The sequence below is a fragment of the Ochotona princeps genome, chromosome 11 (genome assembly GCF_030435755.1).
Source record: "Ochotona princeps isolate mOchPri1 chromosome 11, mOchPri1.hap1, whole genome shotgun sequence".
NCBI lineage: Eukaryota > Metazoa > Chordata > Mammalia > Lagomorpha > Ochotonidae > Ochotona > Ochotona princeps.
The window spans coordinates 7,567,920-7,590,226 of record NC_080842.1 but is presented as its reverse complement, the minus strand read 5'-3'; the positions used below and the strand labels follow the sequence as shown (position 1 = coordinate 7,590,226).

Here is a 22,307-nt window from a genome sequence, read left to right as displayed (position 1 = left end):
AAAATTTACTTTCTGGACTGGCACAATAGCTTGGCAGATGCCTACAGCACCAATATACCATGTGGATACCAGTTCAAGTCCCAGATACTCCACCTTGCCATCTAGCTTCCTGCTTATGGCCTGGGAAAGCAGTGGTGGATGGTCCAATTCCTTGGGTCCCTGTGTACACACGGGAGACCCGGAAAAAGTTCCAAGCTCCTGGCTTCAAATCAGCCCAAGCTGTTCATACTGGTAAACCAGGATGGGGGCGGGCCTGGTGGGGGTTATTGTGGGTTGCTCCAACTAGGCTGCAGCTCCCACTGGTTTATGTAAGGGCCGAGTGTGTGCTGGGCAGAGTAGGGCTGGATGGCAATATCCATTGGTTCCAGTGGAAGACAGCGCTGGTAACAGAACCGACCCAGCAATTGCAACCACCAGCTGATTGGGGTGATGGACTGTACCAGGCCCTGCACTTGCAAGAACACACAAAAATCTGGTCTGGGAACACCTCAAAGTTTCTTTGGGGAATCTCCCCAATCGAACTGCCGGACTCAGAATCCTAACCGTGAAAAGACAGAGGACAGAACAAGTCAGTCAACTACCTCAGCCATATGTTGGCAGTGAAAATCTAAGCAAACGGAGACTCTAAGATGAGCTATGTCAATCAGTAGATTCTTCAGCGACCTCATCGTGCTTGGAATGGTGAGACTGGCAGTGATTCATAACCTTTGAACTATCAAAACCACTTGAGCAAGACCCTTGGAGCATGCCCCACATCAGGGACCTGGGATGGGTGGGAGACTGGGTGGGGCTTCTCCCGTTATCTCACCTTTTACCCCAGATACACGACAAAAACAATGTGGAGATGATGGTCTTACCCCCACACACACAAAAATCAGCCCAAGCTCTGGCTGTTGCAACCATTTGGGGAGTGAACCAGCAGATGGAGGATCTCTATGTAACTCTGCCTTCCAATAAGTCTTCAAGACACTCTTGTCCTCCTCTACCACTGCAGCAAAGGTACTCCAAGTCTTTTTCTTTTAAAAGATTTACTTATTGGAAAGTCAGATATACAGAAGAGGAGAAACAGAGAGGAAGATGTTTCATCCACTGATTCACTCTCCGAGTAGCCACAACAACTAGAGCTGAGCTCATTCAAAGCCAGGAGCTTCTTCTGGGTCTCCTACTCAGGTGCAGGTTCCCAAGCCTTTGGGAACCTAGCCAGTTTTCCCAGGCCACAAGCAGGAAGCTGGATGGGAAGTGGGCCCTCCGGGATTAAAACCAGCATCTACATGGAATCCAAGACGTGCAAGGAGAGGACTTTAGCCACTAAGCTACCACACCGGGCCCAGTACTCCAAGTTTTAACAACAACTCTGGCAAGGGACAGCACAGTTCCTGCCACCAGAAGAGCTAATATATTGATACGTAACCTTTAGCCACTTTTTGCATAAAATGTAATAATCTGATGCCCAGTACCTTCTTGGCTTCTGCAACATCATCCCCATCTGGGTGACATTCCTAAGGGTGGCAGGTTGGAACAAGTGGCGTCTCCTGCCACAGCCATGGCTGGGCACCCCATCTCTGATTCAGTCGCCAGCAGACCTCATGACCTGCTATGCCTCCCAGAGGGGCCCTCGGCCTTCCCCAAACAATCCTGATTACAGGGACTTCTGTTTTCCCGACCATAAACAAATGAACTTTAGATAGTTTGAAAATAAAGCATAAAATGAGAGTTCCTTATAATTCCATGTTCCTGAAACATGAAGTACAAATGCCTGGGAGAATGTGGGCTGCTATTCAGACACACACATTATTTTCAAGCATAAAACTGAGATGCGTTTTTTACTTTTTTTCTGTTAATACATTATATTGTATTTATTGTCTTCAAAAATGCAATCTGTGAGGCAGGAACTAAGGTGTAGTGGGTAAAGTTGCCATCTACAATGCCAGCATACCATCCGGGCGCTTGTTCGAGTCCTGCTGCTCCACTTCATATCCAGCTCCCTACTTGTGGCCTGGGAAAGCAGCAAAGCATGGCCCAAGTCCTGGGTCCCCTGTACCCATCATGAGAAATCCACAACGAAGCTCCTGGCTCCTGGTTTCACACCAGCTCAGCTCCAGCTACTGTAGTCATTTGAAGAGTGAATCAGTGGGCAGAAATTCTATTTCCCTTTCTAATTCTTTCAAATAAATGAATAAATCTTTAAAGAAAAAACATGACTTGCCGTGACTAATATTGGATTTGATGACCATGCTGCCACATGTGGCTCTAACTGTCCAATGTTACAAAAGACACTGCCTTCCAGAATTTCGCAGAGTCTGCGTCTGAGGACTAACTCGCTCCCACATGCTTCTAGCGGTGGAAGCAGCCAGTCAAAGCACACACAAATGCTAGTCACAGGCCATGGGCAAGGTCAACATGAGGCTCTGGCCACAGAGGCTCCCTCAGTGGCCACGGGTGAGAAAGCTGGGGGCAGGAGGAGGCGGGGGGCTGTGAGGAACCAACACCAAGTACCCGGTCAAGCCGGCCACCGAGCCCGGCCCCTCCCACTGCACTGGTGCTACGCTGCAGACTCGGCGACACAGCTCATTTCCTTCCAAATGACCAGCTGTGCTTTGCTCTCTACCACAGCTTACCGACTCCCTCCCTGCTCAAACCACCAACCAGCCACAAGATCCCATCAAATCACATAAAAACCTGACCTCAACCACCCATGGTCCTAGCTGGACAGTGTACTGACACTTAAATCTGGTGGCTCTGTATCTGCCATCAGCATGAGGCACACAGCACGGGAATGGGGCAAGACCAGAAACCTGGCAAAACCTAGCGTGCCATCTCCCACTGCCCCCAGCCCTGACCCACTCTGGGATGCACACAACTACGCCATGACAGTCCCCACATCCTGCCAAGTCATACAGCTCATTTCTGCAAACCACACTGCCAGACTCTCGCAGTTTCATGGCTGTGCTCCTGGGGCACAGTACCCTGCAGCCCAGGGCACAGCAGCCCTCGGGCCACTGTGGCAGCCCCTCCTTAGTCAGGCTGCAGGAGGAAGGCCTGTGTGTGCCACACACAGAGTGAACTTGCCTCAGATGTCAACAAGATAGAACAGGCTTATGCCTGCTCAGCCCTGTCCCTTCCTATATTACCCCGACCGCCTCTTATTTCATTGCTTATGATGGTGGGTCAACCTACTTACAATATCACTGACAAATAGTAGACACCACAGGGATTTCCCAACTTAGGTGATGTCTACTTATTACTCAGTTCCTGACATTTGAGTAAAAGATACTGTCAATTACAATCATCTCTAGGCTGGTGCCATGCTACACCAGGGTGCCTGCAGCATTAGCATCCCATATGGGCACCAGTTTAAGTCCTGTCTGCTCCACTTTTGATCCAGCTACCTAATAGCATTGGAAAGGATGGTTGAAGTGCTTGGGCTCCTGCACCCATGTAGGACACCAGAGAAAGCTTCTGGCTCCCGGCTTTGGACTGACCCAGCTCCAGCCACTGTGGCTGTTTAGGGAGTAAACTAGCAGATGGAAGATTTCTCTTTGTTTCTCTCTATATAACTCTGCCTTTCAAAGAAAATAAATACTAAAAAAGAGAGAGAGATAATCGTTGGTGGTGTTAAGAGTAAACATCTTGCACCGAAGTTTTTTCAAAAGCCAGTAATATACACTACAGTAATAAATATGGGCGAAAATGGTGGGGCAGGAAGGAAGGAAGCAAACCGAGGGAAACTGGAGAATCCCTATACCTACAAAATGGTCTCAGAGAAAAAGATAATTAAAAAATTAGAGTGCTGCAAAATAAGATATGCATTTTAAAATTTTATGTATCTATTTGTGTAATCTCTAAAAACTATGTTAAGACAGAATGGGAATTTTCAGTTTCCTTCTCATCTGAGCACGCTGCAACCAACATGTATCATTCCTATATTAGAGAGATACGCAGGAGGAGTTCTGCCCTGGGACTCCCACGAGTCCTGAGGTTCTGGTCAGCTTGCGCCTCAGAACTGCAGCCTCCCTGCTGGCCATCAGTCTCCTGGGTTAAGAGACCAATCCACTCCCTGGAGCTCACAGCAGACCCAGTGTGGCAGCCCAGCATGGCCCAGCCCACCCTTCCTGCCCTCCTGCCCTTCACCCACTGGCCTTGTCCTCAGCCCTGTCTTCTCATCCACTCACATCCTCACCTCCTCCTCGGCAGCTTGGCAGGACTCCAGGATAAGTGCTGTTGGACAGGCAAGTGACAGCCCAGCAGGCAAGTGACTGACATGCAGATTTCTGCCCAGCTGACCCAGAACACTCAGGGCACACGGGGGTCCCAATGTGAAAGGGGGCAGCAATAGCCCAACTATCAGACTTATAAAGCCCACCGGGCCAAATATCCTCCCCAACCAAACCAAACCGGACACAAGAAACCCGAAACTAACACTCAGAAAAACAATAATGTTCCAAATGTGATGGGTTTCTTTTATTTTACTCTGATGCAAAACCAAAGATTCCACTACAGCATGGAGAACAATAATATTAAAAGGTCATGAAAAAGTGGTGTGGGACATGCAGGTTGTGCTGTACAAACTGGAGGACTGGGTCATTTCCTTGAATGTGACAATACACTGTTGCTGAGGAACACATTAAACTTAACACTGAACTGAAATGTGGCACAAACGTGGCGACTTCCAGGCATGCCTTCGGGAACCTCCCTCCGATTTCTAGACTTCAGTGTGGGGAGGATTACAATTCTTTGGAAGAATAAAAGTTCACACTCTTGAAATTTCACAGAAGGTTAAGGCCAAAACATAGTGGGTGCATTTCTCTTCACCGCCAGGGACCCATCAGATGCTTCACTCAAAACCACATTAAGCTTCCAGTTCAAATCCCAAGCCCACCTTATGACCACCTGCGCTGAAGTTCTTCCCGTCGATTAAAGCGGAGAGGGTCAGTTTGACTCCTAGAGAGAAGACACATTAGGCACTTGGAGCAGCTTTAGCAGCTGCCCACAGGATTAGCAGCAGACAGATGGTGGCAATGGCCTGGGTCACGGCTGGAGCCAGGAGTCACAGGCATGTGGAGGCTATTGGTAAACAACTTGGTCATCTACAAGCACCAGGTCTGCACTGAGCAGCACAGGACCACAGCTGACTCGGGGTCAGGGTTAACAACAAGTGGGCAACCAAACTCAGCGACCACATTATAGTCAGAAACCCACAAGTATTTCTTCAGTGAAAGTGCTTTGTTTATTTTACTTCCCGTCTATAACTATTCAAGTGCTACAAAATGGTCCCAATCAACCTACAGCTGACTGTAGACTAATTAATTATTCCTCTACCATCTTACCCTAACCCCTCCATTTCTAACCCCCCTACTTACCTGGTCGAAGGGTCTGAGTATAACCCAATCCAATCAGGCTGGCATTATTCACTTTAGCCTAAGATTCAGAGACACAAAAGAAACAGAAAATAATCAATCTCAGAAGTCGAGCACATCCACTGCTTCAGGTGTCAGGTTTCCATGGCTCAAGCCTCAGAGGGCCAATCTAGAATGAGTGACATTAAACAAGAAGTCTTTGGAAAAGTCAACAGGACTAGCAGACTGGGGAACCTTGAGGATGAGGATGTATGCCTTAGGGGCCCAGCAAGTTCTCCCAAACTACCCTGAACTCATGTCAGCGTACAACCTCTGACAATGGTTCCAGCACGGCTACAGGGACAGAGAAACAAATCTGGGTTCAAATCCTGACAGCAAGGCTCACTGCATGGCTTGGGTAAGTCACCTGACCAAGCTTCCGAACCCTCATCTAACACCTCTGACCATGCGCAGACCAGGAGACAGGAGGAACATCTCAGGGCAAGTCTGGAGCATACCATCAGCTACATAAGAGCTCCGTGAGTGCCAAAAGTCACAGGAACAGTAATCCAGTGCCGTGAATTCAGATCAGAAAATGAGGAAAGGACCAAGATAAAATGACTTGAGAGTTACATGAGGTGCTAGGAGCAGATCCCACACCTCAGACCTCACCTTGTCACTTCCCAAGAAGTCAGTGTGTTAACGTTACTGCTGACTGCAACCACACACCAGTGTTCATTCACCACTCAAAGAAAACCTCTGAGACCCGCCCCCACCCCAACCCGGTAACTCATTCTTACAGAGAGAGAAGTTCTACAGTCCAGCTTGTATTTAGCCGCAATGCCAAAACGGGTGTTGTTACTGCCAGCCGTCCACGCAAGGTTTATTGAGGTCTCAATCTTCTCGTTGACCTTCTGGTAGATAGAGCCTCCGAATTCAGTGCCATCATTTCTGTTTCCACAGCACAAGTAGAAGTTATTAGCTAATCTGTGCCACTGTTGTGACAGGAAATGAATTCTAAAGGTGATTTAAACAAGGGTCCCATTCTGCAGCTTCAGATTTCAGCAAATTTCTTGCATAAATTTTATGACTACTAACCAAAATAAGGAACTTAGTTGGGCAGTTTACTAATTAAAATGTGGTAACATGATTAATTTACTTGACTCCCCTACATAATCCACATTTCTTGATGCGATTTGATTCTGCACAAAGGCAGAGGCCTCAGGTAACTATGACATACAGGCCTCTCGGGCACGTTCACTGAACGTAAGGCACGTCAGGGTGCAATGAAGTCTGCAGGAGCACAAGGCTCGCTGAGAACACCGTCTCAGTGCTTCCCCACAGCAGCCAGGAGGCCCAGCCCAGGACACACCTGCTTCCCTGCTCCAAAGCAGCCAGCAGCGGGCGGTCCTCGGGCTTTCCTGACACTACCGTTTCAGTGACGACTAGGCCTTCACATCCTAAGCAGGAAGCAATCCACAACACTTCAAAAACACACAGCTCCCCACCATGTTCCCTATCCGGTACAATATAGCAAGGCCAAGACAAAACACACCCAAGCTCCTAGTGACTCAGTTGACAGAGTGCAGCCTATAGAAGTGTGCCCCAGGGCCATCTGAAGGACTTGGCGCAGGTGGCTAGGTTCCAACCAAGGAGCCCCAAACCTGCTTCCTGAGGAACACCAGAGGAAGCAGGAACATCTCCAAGCCACCCCTGCCGCCCCCTGGCCAGGAGGCAAAGCACGATGCGGGCTCGGTGTGCCCAGCTGCTCCTCTACAGACTCTGGGGTCAAGGCAGAGAGGCCAGGAGCCATGAGCAGCATGGCACGCTGCCTCCTGGTTCTACTGCACCATGGCCGGGGCTCCCCGAAGCCCTGAGACACCGAGGTAGCAGCACTCCTAATACCTGCAAGAAACAACGAAGGACATAAACTCACACATGAGTGTGCAGCTGGAAATCTGCGGCCTTGTAACCCAGGGCAAAATTATTCTGTGACAGTTTGGATTTGGCGGTGTCAAAACTCATCTGATAGCCAGCCAGCCAACCTTCAAAAGCCAACACAGCCCAGCCATAGATGGTTGGTCCAGAAAAATCTATATCAACGTTACTTCCAAGACTAAAACATTCCCGTTTATAAGAAGCCTTCAACTTCCCACTCTTCTTTCTGTAAAAAACAAAAACAATATAATGAAAACATTAGGAGTTTCTATGCTATCCAGGAACTTCTAGAATTAAGATCCTATCTCTCCCCCAAGGTAAGTTTTGTTGTGGTAGATGGTATACCTCCAGTAAAAGTGTTTCAAGTACCTTAGTTCTACAAATAAACACTATTCTCAATTCCTCAGTATAAATTCAACTGAAAGGGTATTTCATGATGAATTTCATAAAGGAAGAAACAAAAATACAATTTAATAAATTAATAATCTGAAGACTTGTGTTTAAAAATCCACTTAAATGTTTTAAATGCCACAAAAATGTAAAATGCCCAACACACATCAATGAGAAGAGTGTCGCTTGGAAGTTATTTCCTAATGAGGCTTTTCCTTGTCCAGCTGAGTCCTTGAGGGGAATGTCTGTCTCAGAGAGGACTGAGGCAGCAGCAGGAAGGCCACTGTGCGTTATCCCTGTCACACAGATGACGCAGACCCACATCGGACAGAGGAAACGACACCATTATTTCTTCCTTCTGCAGCTGGACACCGAGGGCAAGAAGGTGGGGGATCTACAGACTAAGAGATGCAGCAGGTGGCACTCATTCTGATGTTCTGGAGGTAAGGACACAACTGTTTTTTTCCTCTGTAATTGTTTTAATTGAGCGTATTTATGGAAGTGATAATTTGATACACATTTTCAACATATGATGATCAAGTTATTTCTACCTCCTTCAACTCTGTAAAAAAAAAAAACTTTTAACATTTAGTAATTGTACAGAACTATGGGTGTGGAATTTCAATAAATGGATACAATGTGTGCTGATTACATTAGGATAGTGTGTAACTTCCCTCTCTGTCATGACTTTATATTTGGAGCCACTGAATTGCTCTATTTATGCATTAATTACATAATATGTTTGAAGACCTCTAGTCAGTGCACCTACTTAGAACATTACAACTTAGTCCCTCTACCTGTGTGTGCACCTGTTAGGCAGCCTCCCTCTATTCCCCCAACAACCTCATTTCCTGACTTCGAGATCACACTCAAGAAACTGACTTCTCAGCAGAGCCTCCATTAATCTTAGAAATGGCTTAGAGTCTCAGACCACTCTAGCTCCTAAACTTGTTCTGTGCCATGCCTGCTTGGATTACATCCATAAAGTTGTGTTCATCAGTTCAATTTAAAAACAGAAATTTGATCCTGCCTCAGAGGTTCTTCCTGCTCCTTTGCTACCCACACGAGGTCTCCAATATCCCCCAAAGCTCTTCCGCTGCCCTAAACTTTCACAAATCCCTAATTCTAATGCTCTCTATCCTTTCAGGCTCAAAGAACATTCCAGAAAATAAGGTTTAGATAATTACCCTGTGTTCGGTACAAATATGGTATCAAGAGTCAGTTTCAACCCTTCAGCCAACTGAAAAACAAATATTTTATATTAACAGTAAGTTTCAATTTCTTAAAAAAAAAAAAAAAAAACAAAAAAAAAAACAAATTAAAAAAAAAACTATTTGAAAAGCAGAATGTCAGAGACAGAGATCTTCCATCCACCAATCACTCCTCAAACAGCCACAATGCCCAGGGCTGGGCCAAGCCAACCAAGAACTCCATGTAGGTCTCCCACATGGACGCAGGGGTCCAAGCACCTAAGCCATCCTCTACCACCTTCCCAGAGGCATCATCAGAGAGCTGGATCGGGGGCAGAGCGGCCAGGACTTGAACTGAAACTCCAATACAGGATGCCAGCATCAAAAAGAAGCTTAACTCGCCAAGTCACAATGCGGGCCCCAATTTCCAAGTCTTTACTCAAGAAAACAACTGTAAACTTTCCACTAACCTCACCTTTAACAACAAAAAAAATTTCATTACACACAGATACTAAATGAAATAGAAATTACCTCCCCATCATGTCCCCTAATTTCTCTCCCCTCATCACTGGTCTTCATTATGGTTCTACTACCAAAATATGGGTTAGAAATAAACAGAGCAAATCCTATTACAGTAAATAACATAAATTACAACACAAAAATAACAGAACTGAAATACAACAAAATAATCTTGATAGTCTCTTTGCAATGAGATAATCTGACAGTTAAGAACCCAATCTGTGCTGTATATTATTTATACAGTACCCCATATAGTTGGGCACTTGAAACCAAACATCACATGGGGTGAATTTTGCAACAATTACAAAACTAAACTACTACAATGGTGTGTCGTGCACAGGAGAGACTTGGCAGAACATCAGACTAGAAGAATGGGCTAGAACACAAATGTGACACGATCAAAGTAATCACAAAGCCTTATCTTGCAAAAACCTGAGACAAGGCCAAAAAGTCCACCGGCAGAGAAAAAACACAGCTCCTGCACAGGCTGTGGGATCTTGGCTCAGGTTACAACTGCGATTTATCACACCATTCGATCCACCTACTTGAACTGAATAACTCTCAATATTTCCCTTACCTTATTCTCCAGAGAGATTTCCGTCCCCAGCGTGTTGTCTGTGTTCCATTTCTGGGTGAAGGTAAGTCCATAATTACAGACCTTGTATTTAGTCTCTAGGTTGCCGGTTGCTTTTCCTGTATCGGTGTAAGCATGACCCGAAGTCGCAAATTCCTGGGAAGCAAGATCAAACACCTTTACCATGAGTGGTTAACTAGCGCATGCTCACTTAACAAAGTGCATCCCACATACCGGGCAGCAGCACAGGCCACTTCTTAGAATTCTTACTGGCCAGCAACTCACTGCTCCGCCTCTCCACTCCTAACCTGTCTCGGGTCTCCCCACTGACTCTTACTAAACATGAACCTGGAATTCTCTCCTCCAAAGAGAAATACCGCTAGGAAAATAAATGCCACTAAGTACTGCTTTTAGAAAAAAATATGGAACATTAAAACCTTTTATTTCTAGGACCTAAAAAAGATGATTTCTTCTCCATAACGCCTTTAAAATGACTAGTTACTCTAAATGTCTTTAAAAATACCTAAACGTTATCATCCCCCTTTTAACACGGGCAACGTTTCATTTATTACAAATCCTTTATCACTGTGGTAAAATACATCTAATAAATACCTAATTGTATATTTAGTTTACATAAGCTACTGTTTTAATAGCCCAAACTATATGCAAAACTTTCAGCATAAATATTTTAATATGTGAATGTGTCTATCCATTTTTTCACAATAAAACAGAATGCTACAATTAATCCCTCTTCCCCCTTCTCCATCTTGAATACCTTTTTAAGTAGCTACTGCTAAATGGCTATCGTGCATGTTTTAAAACACATCCTCCTGTGAGTCAAGTGCCCTTTCAGTCACACGATAAAAAGCAATTGCCAACAGGCCTCCTTCCAGGTGGGAGCAACCAACGCCTGTCACTGACAATCATTCTGACTGGCCCAGCTTGGAAGGAGCATTTCTGAAGTGCTGCCAACAGAAGGAAGCACTGCCACCCCAGCCAGATCGGCCCCAGAGCCTATGCCAGGCATCCAGCCTGCACCCCAACCCTAGTTCCACAGGCCTGAAGGAACTGCTTATCAACACCTCACAGGAAGTTTGCAAAGTGAGTATCATGCTGCACATGGAGGGCAAGGCCGTGGCAGACTGTTAGTCATGTTTAACAGTTCACACAGTTCTTTGTGACCTTTCTTTTTTTCAGTAGATCTGACTTACCAGGGCTTCCTTTTTCACATTTATGTATCACAAACTTGACAAGCATAGCACATGTAAGCCTTAGTTCTGGCATTAGGGAAGCTTTATGCACAACATCAAGGTAAAGGAGTGGTCTGAATTTCTTCCTTGGCATCACCATTTCTTAGTTGAAAGCCCAGCCAAGAATCTAAAATACTAGGTACAATTACCAAAAGAAGGCTATAACTGTTCCAGGCTGCAGGCTCATAATGGCTTCAGTTTTTGTCTAATTTCAGACTTGGGTCAAACAAATGCAAAATGCATTTACAACATGCATACCACATCTACAGTAGAGGCTGGTAAGCAACAAAACAAACACTATGGTTAAGCAGACAGTGTATGGTACAGATGCCAAGATCCAGTCTAATGTGGGATGGTGGGTGAAACATCCTAAATCAGTCTCGGGAACCAAAGGCAGCCACAAAGCGAGCACAGAAACGAGCTGGTGTCCTTACCATCTGAATGAGCACCACCACAGCAGCATGAAAGGGAGAGAAGAGCTTGGTTGATCTGTACAACACAAACTTAACTTGCACAAATTTGGAAATCTGCTCGGAGCGAGCATGACTGCTCCACTTTAACACACCCCCTCATACACACAAAGCACTCCCCTGAAAAGGTAAGTGCACACAGGGGAAACCCAGGAAAGAATGACAACAGCAAACCAAGATCATGCAAAGTAGATTACAAAGCATTACAGGAATTCCATAAAGCCTCCATCCTAATTAACTATTACATCCAAAAATAAAATCCGCACCAGTGTGAACAGGTAAATACCAGCAAGAGACGAGGGAATGAGGACAAATCAGAAAATAAAAGCATCAATCTTTTGCTGAGATTAAGTCAAGGCCATGAATGGTGCTTTGGAATACATTAATACATCCTTTACCGCGCAATCTTAACTTCCAGTAGAGCAGACTCTGAGTGTGTCTACAAAAAACGCCTTCTATGTTTATATTATACCTCAACTGGTCATGAAAACACAGGAGAAAAGTGGTGATTTTTTTTTTGTTTTGTAAAAACAAAAACACAGTAAAATATACATGAAAACATTACACAAAAGAAAGTTTTTAGTGTTCATATACGTAATTATGAAATTGTTTTGGTCAAAAACCATTTTATATCTTGTGACAGTAAGAAGCAGAGTGCTTTTTTATGACAGCCACAGAGGGTCACCCTAAAAATGCAACTTGATTTTCTAAGGGTTTAGCTGGCAGAGTCCGAGAGCGCCTTGAAAAGTGAGAGCAGCACAGGCTACAGGGAAGGAGACACTGGCCAAGCAGGATGTTTCAAGAGGATTCCCCCAGGGAATTACGTCACCTGCAGTACTCACCACTCCACTGCAAGACTTGGTCCTCAGGTCTATTTTGACCATGCCAAACCCTAGATACACAAAAAACAGTCATGTACAAAACATGATATTTACTCTAGCTTTGTCAACTCAGAAATTAGAAAATTTCTTCCACTTGGAAAATATACAGCATTCTTACTAGAGAAGAATTCCACAAGAAACAGAATTATAATAAGTATAATTTTTAAGTTCCTCAAAATGAATAAAAATATACTTTTAAGATAGACATTAAAATAAAACAATAAATAAACAAAAAATACACACTACTCTAAGAGCCAGAATTATTAGATAACATTACACTGGTACATACAACCTTAAAATATACAATTGACATCACTATTTTTTTCTAAAGATTTATATTATTTATTTTTATTGGAAAGGCGAAGATCTTTCATCCACTGGTTCACTCTCCAAGTGGCCACAATGGCAGGAGCTCAGCCAATCTGAAACCAGGATCCAGGAGCCTCTTTCAAGTTTCCTACAGGGGTGCAGGGCCATCCCCTACTGCTTTTGGGCCGTCCCCTACTGCTTTCCCAGGCCACAAGCAGGGAGCTAGATGGGAAGTGGGGCAGCCAGGATACGAACCAGTAACCATATGGGATCCTGGTGGATATAAGACAAGGATTTAGCCTAGGCTATTGCATCGGGCCCAATCAACACTACTATTTAATAAAATGAAACATATACAGTATAAAAAAATTTCAAACTGAAAGATTAAATTTAAAATCTAAAAGCAGGAGCCAGCATTATGGTACAACAGGTGAAGCTGCCACCTGCAATGCTGGTACCATCTGCACTCCAACTGCTTCAGTTCAGATCCAGCTGCCTGTTAATGCCTGGGAAAGCAGCAGGAGGCAGCTCACCCACACAGGAGCCAGGCTTCCAGCTTCAGCCTAGCCCAGCCCAAGCTCTTGTGGCCACCCGGGATGTGAACAAGCAGATAGAAGACATCTCTCTCTCTTTCCTTCCCCCCCCACCCTTCCCCTTTCCCTTTCACTGTGTTAATACAGAAACACAAATGTCTTTTTGGAATTAAAAAAATATGCTACTCTAAAGAAATAAGAAGTTTGGGACTTCACTTTCATAAACAATGCCATAATCTGGAGAGGGAAAAAGCACTGTTTCCAGGGCTAGCCAAGGGGAACATAAATACTGGCAGTTACATTACTTTCTATTACATATAACATTAAATATGCATGCATGCAACTGCTTTTGATGTATATAAGGGCTCCCCTTAATGCAGTGTGACAGCCTGCTAAGAGCTACACTTTACAAAGACATTAACTTACTCTTTGTTCTACATGCAGTGTGTGAGACAGGAAGCAGTCACAGCACTCCTCATCCCAAACTGGAAACCTTCAAGAGCACACTCACCATATCCTTTGTTGAAGACATCCTTGGCGGCCTTCCCCAGGTCACAGTAGGTCGGTGTGTTACACATTATCTAACAAAGAGGGATAAAAACAACCATTTAGTACATATGCCCTCACAGTTCTTCCACTCTCACACCCTCTGAGAAGAGGGGTGGTCCAGCATGAATGCAGCCAGATTAAGGGAAGGTATCCTGCCCTTGAAAAGAGCTCTGCAGAACACTGGAGCGTCCCCCATGCAACTGCCCCAAGTCAGTCCTCTGGCCACATTGCAAAACACGTTCTGATGGGCTAAAGAAAAAAAATTTTTTTAAGTTTTTTAAAAATTTTTTAAAGGAATTCTTTAAAAAATCTATTTATTTTTATTGGAAAGTCAGATATATGGAGAGGAGGAGGCAGAGAGGAAGATATTCCATCCGCTGATTCGCTACCCAAGCAGACACCATGGCCAACGCTGAGCTAACCCAAAGTCACCCCTACTGCTTTCCAGGCCAGAAGCACGGAGCTGGATGGGAAGCAGGGCAGCCAGGACACAAACCGGCATCCATATGGGATCCTGATGTGTGCAACGCAAGGACTTTGGCCACTAGGCCATTGCACCGGGCCCTCAACTGGAATTCTTAAAACGTATATGCAAAATTTACCTTCACAAAAACCTCTCTCAGGCTGTTATATAGCCAGAGAGCTTATAAGGCAATAAGGTAAACCTGTCCAGAAATTGTGCGAGTAAAGAAGATGGAAATCCTCAGGGTTAATATTTTGCTTCTCTGCAGAAAGCGCAACCTAACTGAAAAGCATTCACGTAGGTTACACCTTCTCAACACCCTCCTGAGAACAGAGGGCTATGATTTTACCAACTAACCAGAAGCAGGACAGACCCCACTGTACTGGTCTGCTTAACAAAACTGGTATCGATCCTCAAGTTAAGATCTTCAAAGCCCCCCGGTGCCTTGCCCTGTCACCTTACTGCCTCAGTGTTCACCGAGCTTTTCCACGGACAACATAACCTCGCACCAAATTCTCAGAAGCTCGCAGCACTACACCCACTTTGTTCAATGGGTCCATGAGCCCCAGAGGCAGAGGGTAGGAGCAAGGTCCAGAAGGGCCTAGGTAGACTGGCCCCGATCCTTGGGTACACCTGTGAGAACTAGTCCTGAGCTCTCAGTGGAATAGGTGGAGTACTGGACGCCAGGCCCCGACGCACACTGAGGATATGGCAGCCCATCGGGGCCTGCAGAGGACATTGGTACCACAGCAGAAGAACAGAACAAACTGATCAACTACCCCAGCCAAACGCTGACAGCAAATCTCTGGTCGAATGGAGACTCTAAGGTCGACTATGTCAGCCAATGGACATTGGAAGAAATTTTTTATCCTTGGATCGGTGAGATTGAGATCACTTCAAAACTACCAAAACCACCTGGGCAAAACTCTCAGAGCATGCACCACATTGGAACCCTGGGTTGAAATTGGGTGGCAGTTCCCCATCCCCAAGGGTACTAGGGCAGCTGGGGGGCTGGGTATGGTTCTTCCCCTTACCTCCTCCCTCCCCCAGAAGCAGGAAGAAGAAATAGAAAATTTGGAAACAATGATCACAACCACTTTTCCCCAATCCTCAATCCTTCCCACCCTGATCAACTATGTAAGCATCATCAAAAATAAAATTAAAAATTCAGTGCCTCATACAGAAACAAACAATTCTTAACTTTCTTACACATTCCCAGTCCCAACTTAATCATTACAATTTTACTGATATTTGTCCAAATGTTATCAGAAGTCTATACTTTTGGAGGTATGTTCAGAGCTCTACAGTCTAACTTTTCAAAACATCTAGAGAAAAAATACAATTAAACGTTCAGGAGCACCCCAGGGACTTCAAACGGCCTCTGGAAAATGGAATCGCAAGTGCTGGAACCTTGCTGTGGTGCAGCACAGCACTGGTTCAAAATCTCATTCCTCCACTTTCCATCCCGGTTCCTGCTCGCGTACCCTAGAAAGCGCAAGATGGCCCAAGCTGCTGCATCCACGTGGGAGACCTGGATGAAGCTCCTGACTCCTGGCTTTGGCCTGGCCCATCTCTGGCCTTTGCAGTCATTTGGGGAGTAAACCATGAATAGAAGATCTCGCTGCCTCTCTCTACGTAACTGAATTTCTAATAATAAATCTTACAAAAAAAAGATTTTGGTGGAAAAAAGTATTTACATAAATATGAAATCCACACACACAAGAGATGTATTTTAGGGGTCTTCAAAGTATTAGCAGAAAATGCATATTGTTTTTTTTTTTTTTAAAAAGACTATGCATGGATTTTTAAAAAGTATCCAAATAAACAATCTATTAATTCCATTTTCTGGGAACTGCCTGAAATAACTTTCGCATATATTTGGAGAGATTAATCACAGTCTTAGTATTTCAGCTATTTGCATAACCAATGCCGGATACCTGTCATGCAGCCGGCTCAGTGCACTTAACGGGTCTCGGGTCTCGGCTCTTGCTCAGGTCCGTGAGGCCGAGGGGAAGCCACTGCTGGCATGATCAAGCAAAAATCGCACAGCCAGGGACTTGACGCTACACCTTCTATTAGCGCCGCAGAACGCACTCTGTGTGTAGACAAGCCCGAGACGCCGACGTTGCGTCAGACACAGAAAATCCTGGTTAATTCATTTTGACACAGTTGCTAACCAAGACAGCCTTTTGTTTCCCCCCAGCATTTTGGCGTAAACTGCCGGTCCTGTAGCCCGGACCACAGGCAGCCAGCCTCGCCCGAGGCTCTGGACGACCAGGACAGACAAGAAAGCAAGCACAACGGGGCGGGTCCGGAGCCCAAAGGTCCAAAGTTGCCGAACACAAGACCTCCTCTCCCGCCTGACCCCGCACAGCACGAAGGTCGCACGCCGCGATCCCGAGGCGGCCGGCGGGGCAGGTCCGGCCGGTCCGCGCGCGCCCCGTTAGCCTGCTCCGTCCCCCAGCCCTCCGTGGGGCCCACCTCCGGGCCCGGGCCGCCCGCCGCCCGCCGCTCCCCATCACCGGCCGCCTGGCGGACCTCGGGGCCGGCCACCCGCACTCCCCTCACCTTCCTCAGGCCGAGGGCCGGCGCCGCTCCGCCAGGGCAACGCTGAAGGTCTTCCTCCCACCAACGCCGTCCGCGCCTGCGCGGCCGCAGTGCCCGCCGCGGCGCCTGCGCGCACGCGCGCCTCCCGCTCCCCCCCGCGCCTTCCCGCTCACGCGTCTGCGCCGTAGGGACTCGTCGTGGGAGCGGGGCAAGCGCGGGCCCGGACCCGCACGGCCAACTGTCCGGCTCCGCGGGCGCGCATGCGCGACTGGCGCGGCGGGGGTTGGCGTGCACCGCGGTGCCTGCGGGATCCGTCTCGCGAGACGTCCGCGGTTGTTGCTGCGGGCCGGCGGGGGGATGCCATGGCGGACTGCTGTGCTGAGGGGTGGCCGGGCCCCGGGCGGGGCCTTGGCCACACCTTGCGGGTCTGTGCGGAGTTTTCCTGTCAGGCGAACTATAACGGTCGGGCTAGTGGCCTTTGGGTCGCTTCCTGTCAAGGATGGACAGACACGCATTCCCGCGGGTGGGGGACGGGGGTTAAGGGCGTGGGAAAGCTCTCCTCTGAGACAAACGCCACGGAATGAATGAACGTGCTATGGAAAGTCCGCCCTTTGGAACCGCCCTGGGAGCCACAGGTGACAGGGCGCCGTGGACACCTGAGGTGGCCCCAGGGTTTGCAGGTCACCACCTTCTCCAGACTTCTTGAGCAGAAAGACCTCTCGTCACAGGCAGGCGGTCACAGGCGTCGCCCTTGGCGGAGAGATGAAGCTCCCCACGTGGCCGCAGTGGGGGTCACCCAGGGACACCCAGGTCATATTCTTGCCAAAAGTGTGTGAATTGTCTTTATCCTTGAGGAAACCAACGGGGAAATCCTAACAGAGGGTCCTCTCGCAAGGCAACTGCCCAGTGCTAGAAACGCCAGTTTCATGAAAGATTAGAAAAGGCTAGTTCTAGATTAAAGGAGAGAAACAAGATCTCTCTCTCTCTCTCTCACTCACACACACACACACACCCCATGTGTGATCCTAAATTGAACCCCCAAGTTTTTTTTTTAATTGCTAGTGAAGGTCATTATTGAGACAATTTTAGTGTCAACTACATTTGCATTGTGACAAAATCTTCCAAGAGTGGTTTATCTTGGTAATGCAGAAATGGCCTTGATTTTTAAGAGAATGTCTTCAAATGTTTCACTGTGAAGTAATGTGTGTCTGCAACTAACTCTGGTAAAAAAAAAAAAAAAAAGTTAACAGTCGATCAGACTAGTGAGATGTGTCTTTATCGAACTATTCATAAATCGCTTCTTGGCCTTTTGGCTAAGATCAAGTGCATTGAACTATTCATAAAACTTTACAGCATTAAATTTTTCAAAATAAAAATGCCACAAATTCTAATGCTCAGTGTACTGATGCCAGGCTGCTGCTTAAATCAATAGTGAGTACCATATTGGCTTTCTGTGTGTAAGACATTTCAAATTGGAGAAAAGTAAGATCGATGTCCCCTATGGACTCATAATGTAGGACTTGGACAAATACCTGCCAAATGAGGCAGGATGTGATAAATGTCATCAGCAAAGCAGTAGCTTTATAGGGATTTGATATCAAAAGAGCATGGGTTTGCACCTCAGCTCTGTGGCCTTACGCAAGCAACTTAATCTCCATGCCTCAGTTTCCACCCCTGTGAAATAACTAAATAGTATCTACTTTAGAGTATTGTAGTGAATATTAAATATTGTGGCCCTAGCACATAATCTACATGGCAAATAGAAAATATTCATTAGCTAACAACACAGATGAAAATTAATATAGTCTGTGAGGCTATGTAGGTAGAGAGGCATCCATTCAAGAACATTAGAACCACACTGGTGCCCAAACTTTGACTCAGACCTGGCCTTGGTCAGGCATAGCTGGCGACTAAAGGCTGTGAAGAACACTTGGAGGAATTTGGCTACAGTCTTCTTCGATCTTCTGTTATCAAAGGTCTTTCTTCTAAAAAGCCCCAATGACACCAGGCCAAGATCATCCAAAGGGACCTTCCTCCATCTGCCAACACATGAAAGAGGAAGGTGATGAGAGAAACTGCTATGGAAAACACCTCCTTCGAAGGAAGCCTTGCTTTATGCCCCTCTCCATAGTTAGCTGGATTGTTTCTATAGCAACGTTGTAACTTTACCACCTGAGACTTCTCGAACTGGAATTCAAGCTGAAGGACTGTACAAAGGATTTTCTGCTGCTGTAAAACCAACAGAATCAGGCCCAGCATGATAGCTCAGTGGCTGAATCTTCAGCTTGCATGCACCGGGATCCCATATGGGTACTGGTTCATGTACTGGCTACTTCACTTCCCATCCAGCTCCCTGCTTGTGACCTGGGAAGGCAGCAGAGAATGGCCCAAAGCCTTGAGACCAGCACCTACATTGGAGACCTGGAGGAAGCTCCTGGCTCCTGGCTTCAGATCCTAAGCTGGATCAGCTCAGGTCCAGCTGTTGCCACTTGGGGAGTGAACCAGCGGACAGATCTGTCTCTCCTTCTCTCCGTAAATCTGGTAAATCTGACTTTCCAGTAAAAATAAACAAGTCTTTAAAAGAAGGATCATGGAGATTTACAGTAGGAAAGAACTTTTCGATTCCTCTCTTGAAAAAATATTTACTAAGTGTTTAACTAACAGGGAATCCCTGATCAAAGTGTTAGAGCCATGTGAATTCTGGGGTCTGTGGGGGTTACTTGAAGACTGGATTCCCAGAGCACGTCACCTGCTCCATCGAGTCAAGGTAAGCTGCTCTTCTGCCCCTGCTCCCTTACTGAGAGAAAAATCTCGGAAGTTAGAAGGGTTTACACTCAGTAATAATAAGAAGAAGTAGTAGAAGAAGAAAGGAGGAAAAGAAGAATTTTGGTAATTCTGTTAGCCTTAAAGGTAAGAATATTATTAGATTGTGAACCCAGCAGTGTGATTTAATTTCATTCACTTGAAGACAAAGTATCTACTTGCTTATTTGCAAGGACCCCCAGATTCTGCTGAGGTCTGAGGTTCCCTACTTGGAAGAGGAGTAGGAGGCACAAGCAGCTTCCTGGTCCTCTCTCAGGAAGCCTCAAAGTGGGACTGCAGGGCACGTGAAGATCCTGGGACATGACCCTTGAGAAGGCTCATTTGGACCAACAGGAAAAGGGCAGAGATGGTGATTTCAGGGGTGGGCATTTGCTGCAGCAATGCCATTGTACGGCACTTGTCGCTCCTCTGTTGGAGGACCTGGCCTCCAATCCCAGCTTCCTTCTAACACACACTCAGGGATGCAGCAGTGATGGCTCAAGCAGCTGGATCTGTCACCCACATGGGAGACCTGGATGGAGTTCCAGGCTCCTGGCTTTGGCCTGACCCAACTCTGGCTATTGTGAACATTTGACGAATGTGTCAGCAGATGTGAGAGATAGATCACTTTTGCTCTTGCCTTCTTTCTCCTTCTCAAAAGATAATAATAATGTTTAAAAACAGATCTTTGGGGGCCAACATTGTGCTTAGCAAGTGAAGGCACTGCTTGCAGTGCTGGCGTCCCAGATGAGTGCCAATTCATGTCCCTGCTGCTCTTGCCCGAGAACACAGCAGAAGATGATCCAAGGACTTGGGCCCCTTCTACTGACCTGAGAGACCTGAAGAAGTTGCTGGTTTCTAGCTTTGTTCTTGCTGGCCATTGCAGCCATATGGGGAATGAGTCAACAAGTGAAAAATCTCTCACTATATGTTTCTAAAACTGACTTTAAAATAAACCTTTTTTGAAAATATACAAAAGGGCCTGGCATGGTTTCTAGCGGCTAAAGTCCTTGCCTTGAACGCACCAGTATCACATATGGGCGCTGGTTCTCATTCTGGCATCTCCACTTCCCATCCAGCTCACTGCTTGTGGCCTGGGAAAGCAGTGGAGAATGGCCCAAAGCCTTGGGACCCTGCACCTGCGTGGGAGACCTGGAGGAGGTTTCTAGCTCCTGGCTTCGGATTGGTGCAGCACCAGCTATTGTAGTCACTTGGGGAGTGAATCATTGGATGAAAGATCTTCCTCTTTGTCTTTCTTCCTCTCTGTATATATCTGACTTTGCAATAAAAATAAATAAATCTAATGTATATATACAAAGAAAAAGTAAGATAAGTAACTTTTTAAAAGATTTATTTTTTTTATTGGAAAGTCAGATTTGCAGAGAGGAGGGTCAGAAAGATCCTCCATCTGCTGGTTCACTCCATAAGTGGCCAGAGTAGCTGGAGCTGAGCCAATCCAAAGCCAGGAGCCAGGAGCTTCTTCCAGATCTCTCATGTGGGTGCAGGGTCCCAAGGCCGTGGACCATCCTCCACTGCTTTCCCAGGCCACAAGCAGAGAGCTGGAAGGGAAGTGGAGCAGCTGAGATATGAACCGGCCCCTATATGGGATCTTGGCAGATGCAAGACAAGGACTTTAGTCGCTAAGCTACTGCAGTGGGCCCATAACTCACTAATTTGAAAAGACATTTCATACCCTGAATTCCATATTTAAGTACTCATTTCTATTGAATAACCTGAATAAAAGAAAGAAAATAGAAAAGTCACATAAATGGCCAACATTAGGGACCATCAACTGATGCCTCAGTTCTGAGTTCAAAAGCAGCAGTGTAGTCCATAACATTTTTTTTAAAGATTTATTTATTTTATTACAAAGTCAGATATACAGAGAGGAAGATCCTCCGTCCGATGATTCACTCCCCAAATGAGCCGCAACGGGCCAGTGCACGCCGATCCGAAGCCAGGAACCAGGAACCTCCCCCAGGTCTCCCACGCGGGTGCAGGGTCCCAATGCACCGGGCCATCCTCGACTGCCTTCCCAGGCCACAAGCAGGGAGCTGGATGGGAAGTGGAGCTGCCGGGACTAGAACCGGCGGCCACATGGGATCCCGGGGCGTTCAAGGCGAGGACTTTTAGCCGCTAGGCCACGCCGCCGGGCCCAGTCCATAACATTTTGATAATCTGAAAGATGCAGTGGGGGAAACAAGAGGGAAAAACAGAATTTGTATAGGGGCTAGCTAATTCTTCACGCAATGCCAGCTTCCCAGGTGGGTGATGGCTCATGTTTCAGTTGCTTCACTCCCCATCCTGCTCTCTGACTGTGGCCTGGGAAAGCAGCAGAGGATGGACCAAGGCCTTGAGACCCTTCACCCATATGGGAGATGAGGAAAAAGTTATTGGCTCCTGGCCTTGGATTGGCTGCATTCCAGCCATAGTGGTCATTTCAGAAGTGAACCAGCATATGAAAGATCTGTCACTCCTCTCTGTAAATCTGCCTTCCAAATATAATCTTTTTTTTAATTGGAAAGTCAAATATACAGAAAGAGGAGAGACAGACAG

The 22,307-nt window shown here is 46.4% G+C and overlaps 1 protein-coding gene across 2 annotated transcripts; it reads right to left on the bottom strand.

Annotated features, from left to right (window-relative positions):
- Nucleotides 1–4,436: 4,436 nt before the first annotated feature.
- Nucleotides 4,437–17,122, bottom strand: VDAC3 (voltage dependent anion channel 3). 2 transcript variants are annotated; one of them, XM_004592718.3, is made up of 9 exons: nt 16,971–17,122; nt 13,902–13,971; nt 12,510–12,559; nt 9,951–10,103; nt 8,852–8,904; nt 7,273–7,500; nt 6,137–6,287; nt 5,361–5,418; nt 4,437–4,941 (listed from the first exon to the last, which is right to left on the bottom strand). In XM_004592718.3, the coding sequence occupies exons 2-9, from the start codon at nt 13,966–13,968 to the stop codon at nt 4,850–4,852; spliced, it is 852 nt and encodes a 283-aa protein (XP_004592775.1). In that variant the 5' UTR covers nt 13,969–13,971; nt 16,971–17,122; the 3' UTR covers nt 4,437–4,849. The 2 variants fall into 2 exon arrangements, with proteins under 2 accessions (XP_004592775.1, XP_058525786.1); XM_058669803.1 differs by lacking the exons at nt 12,510–12,559; nt 13,902–13,971; nt 16,971–17,122 and adding an exon at nt 11,632–11,781.
- Between the last annotated feature and the right edge of the window lie 5,185 nt (nt 17,123–22,307).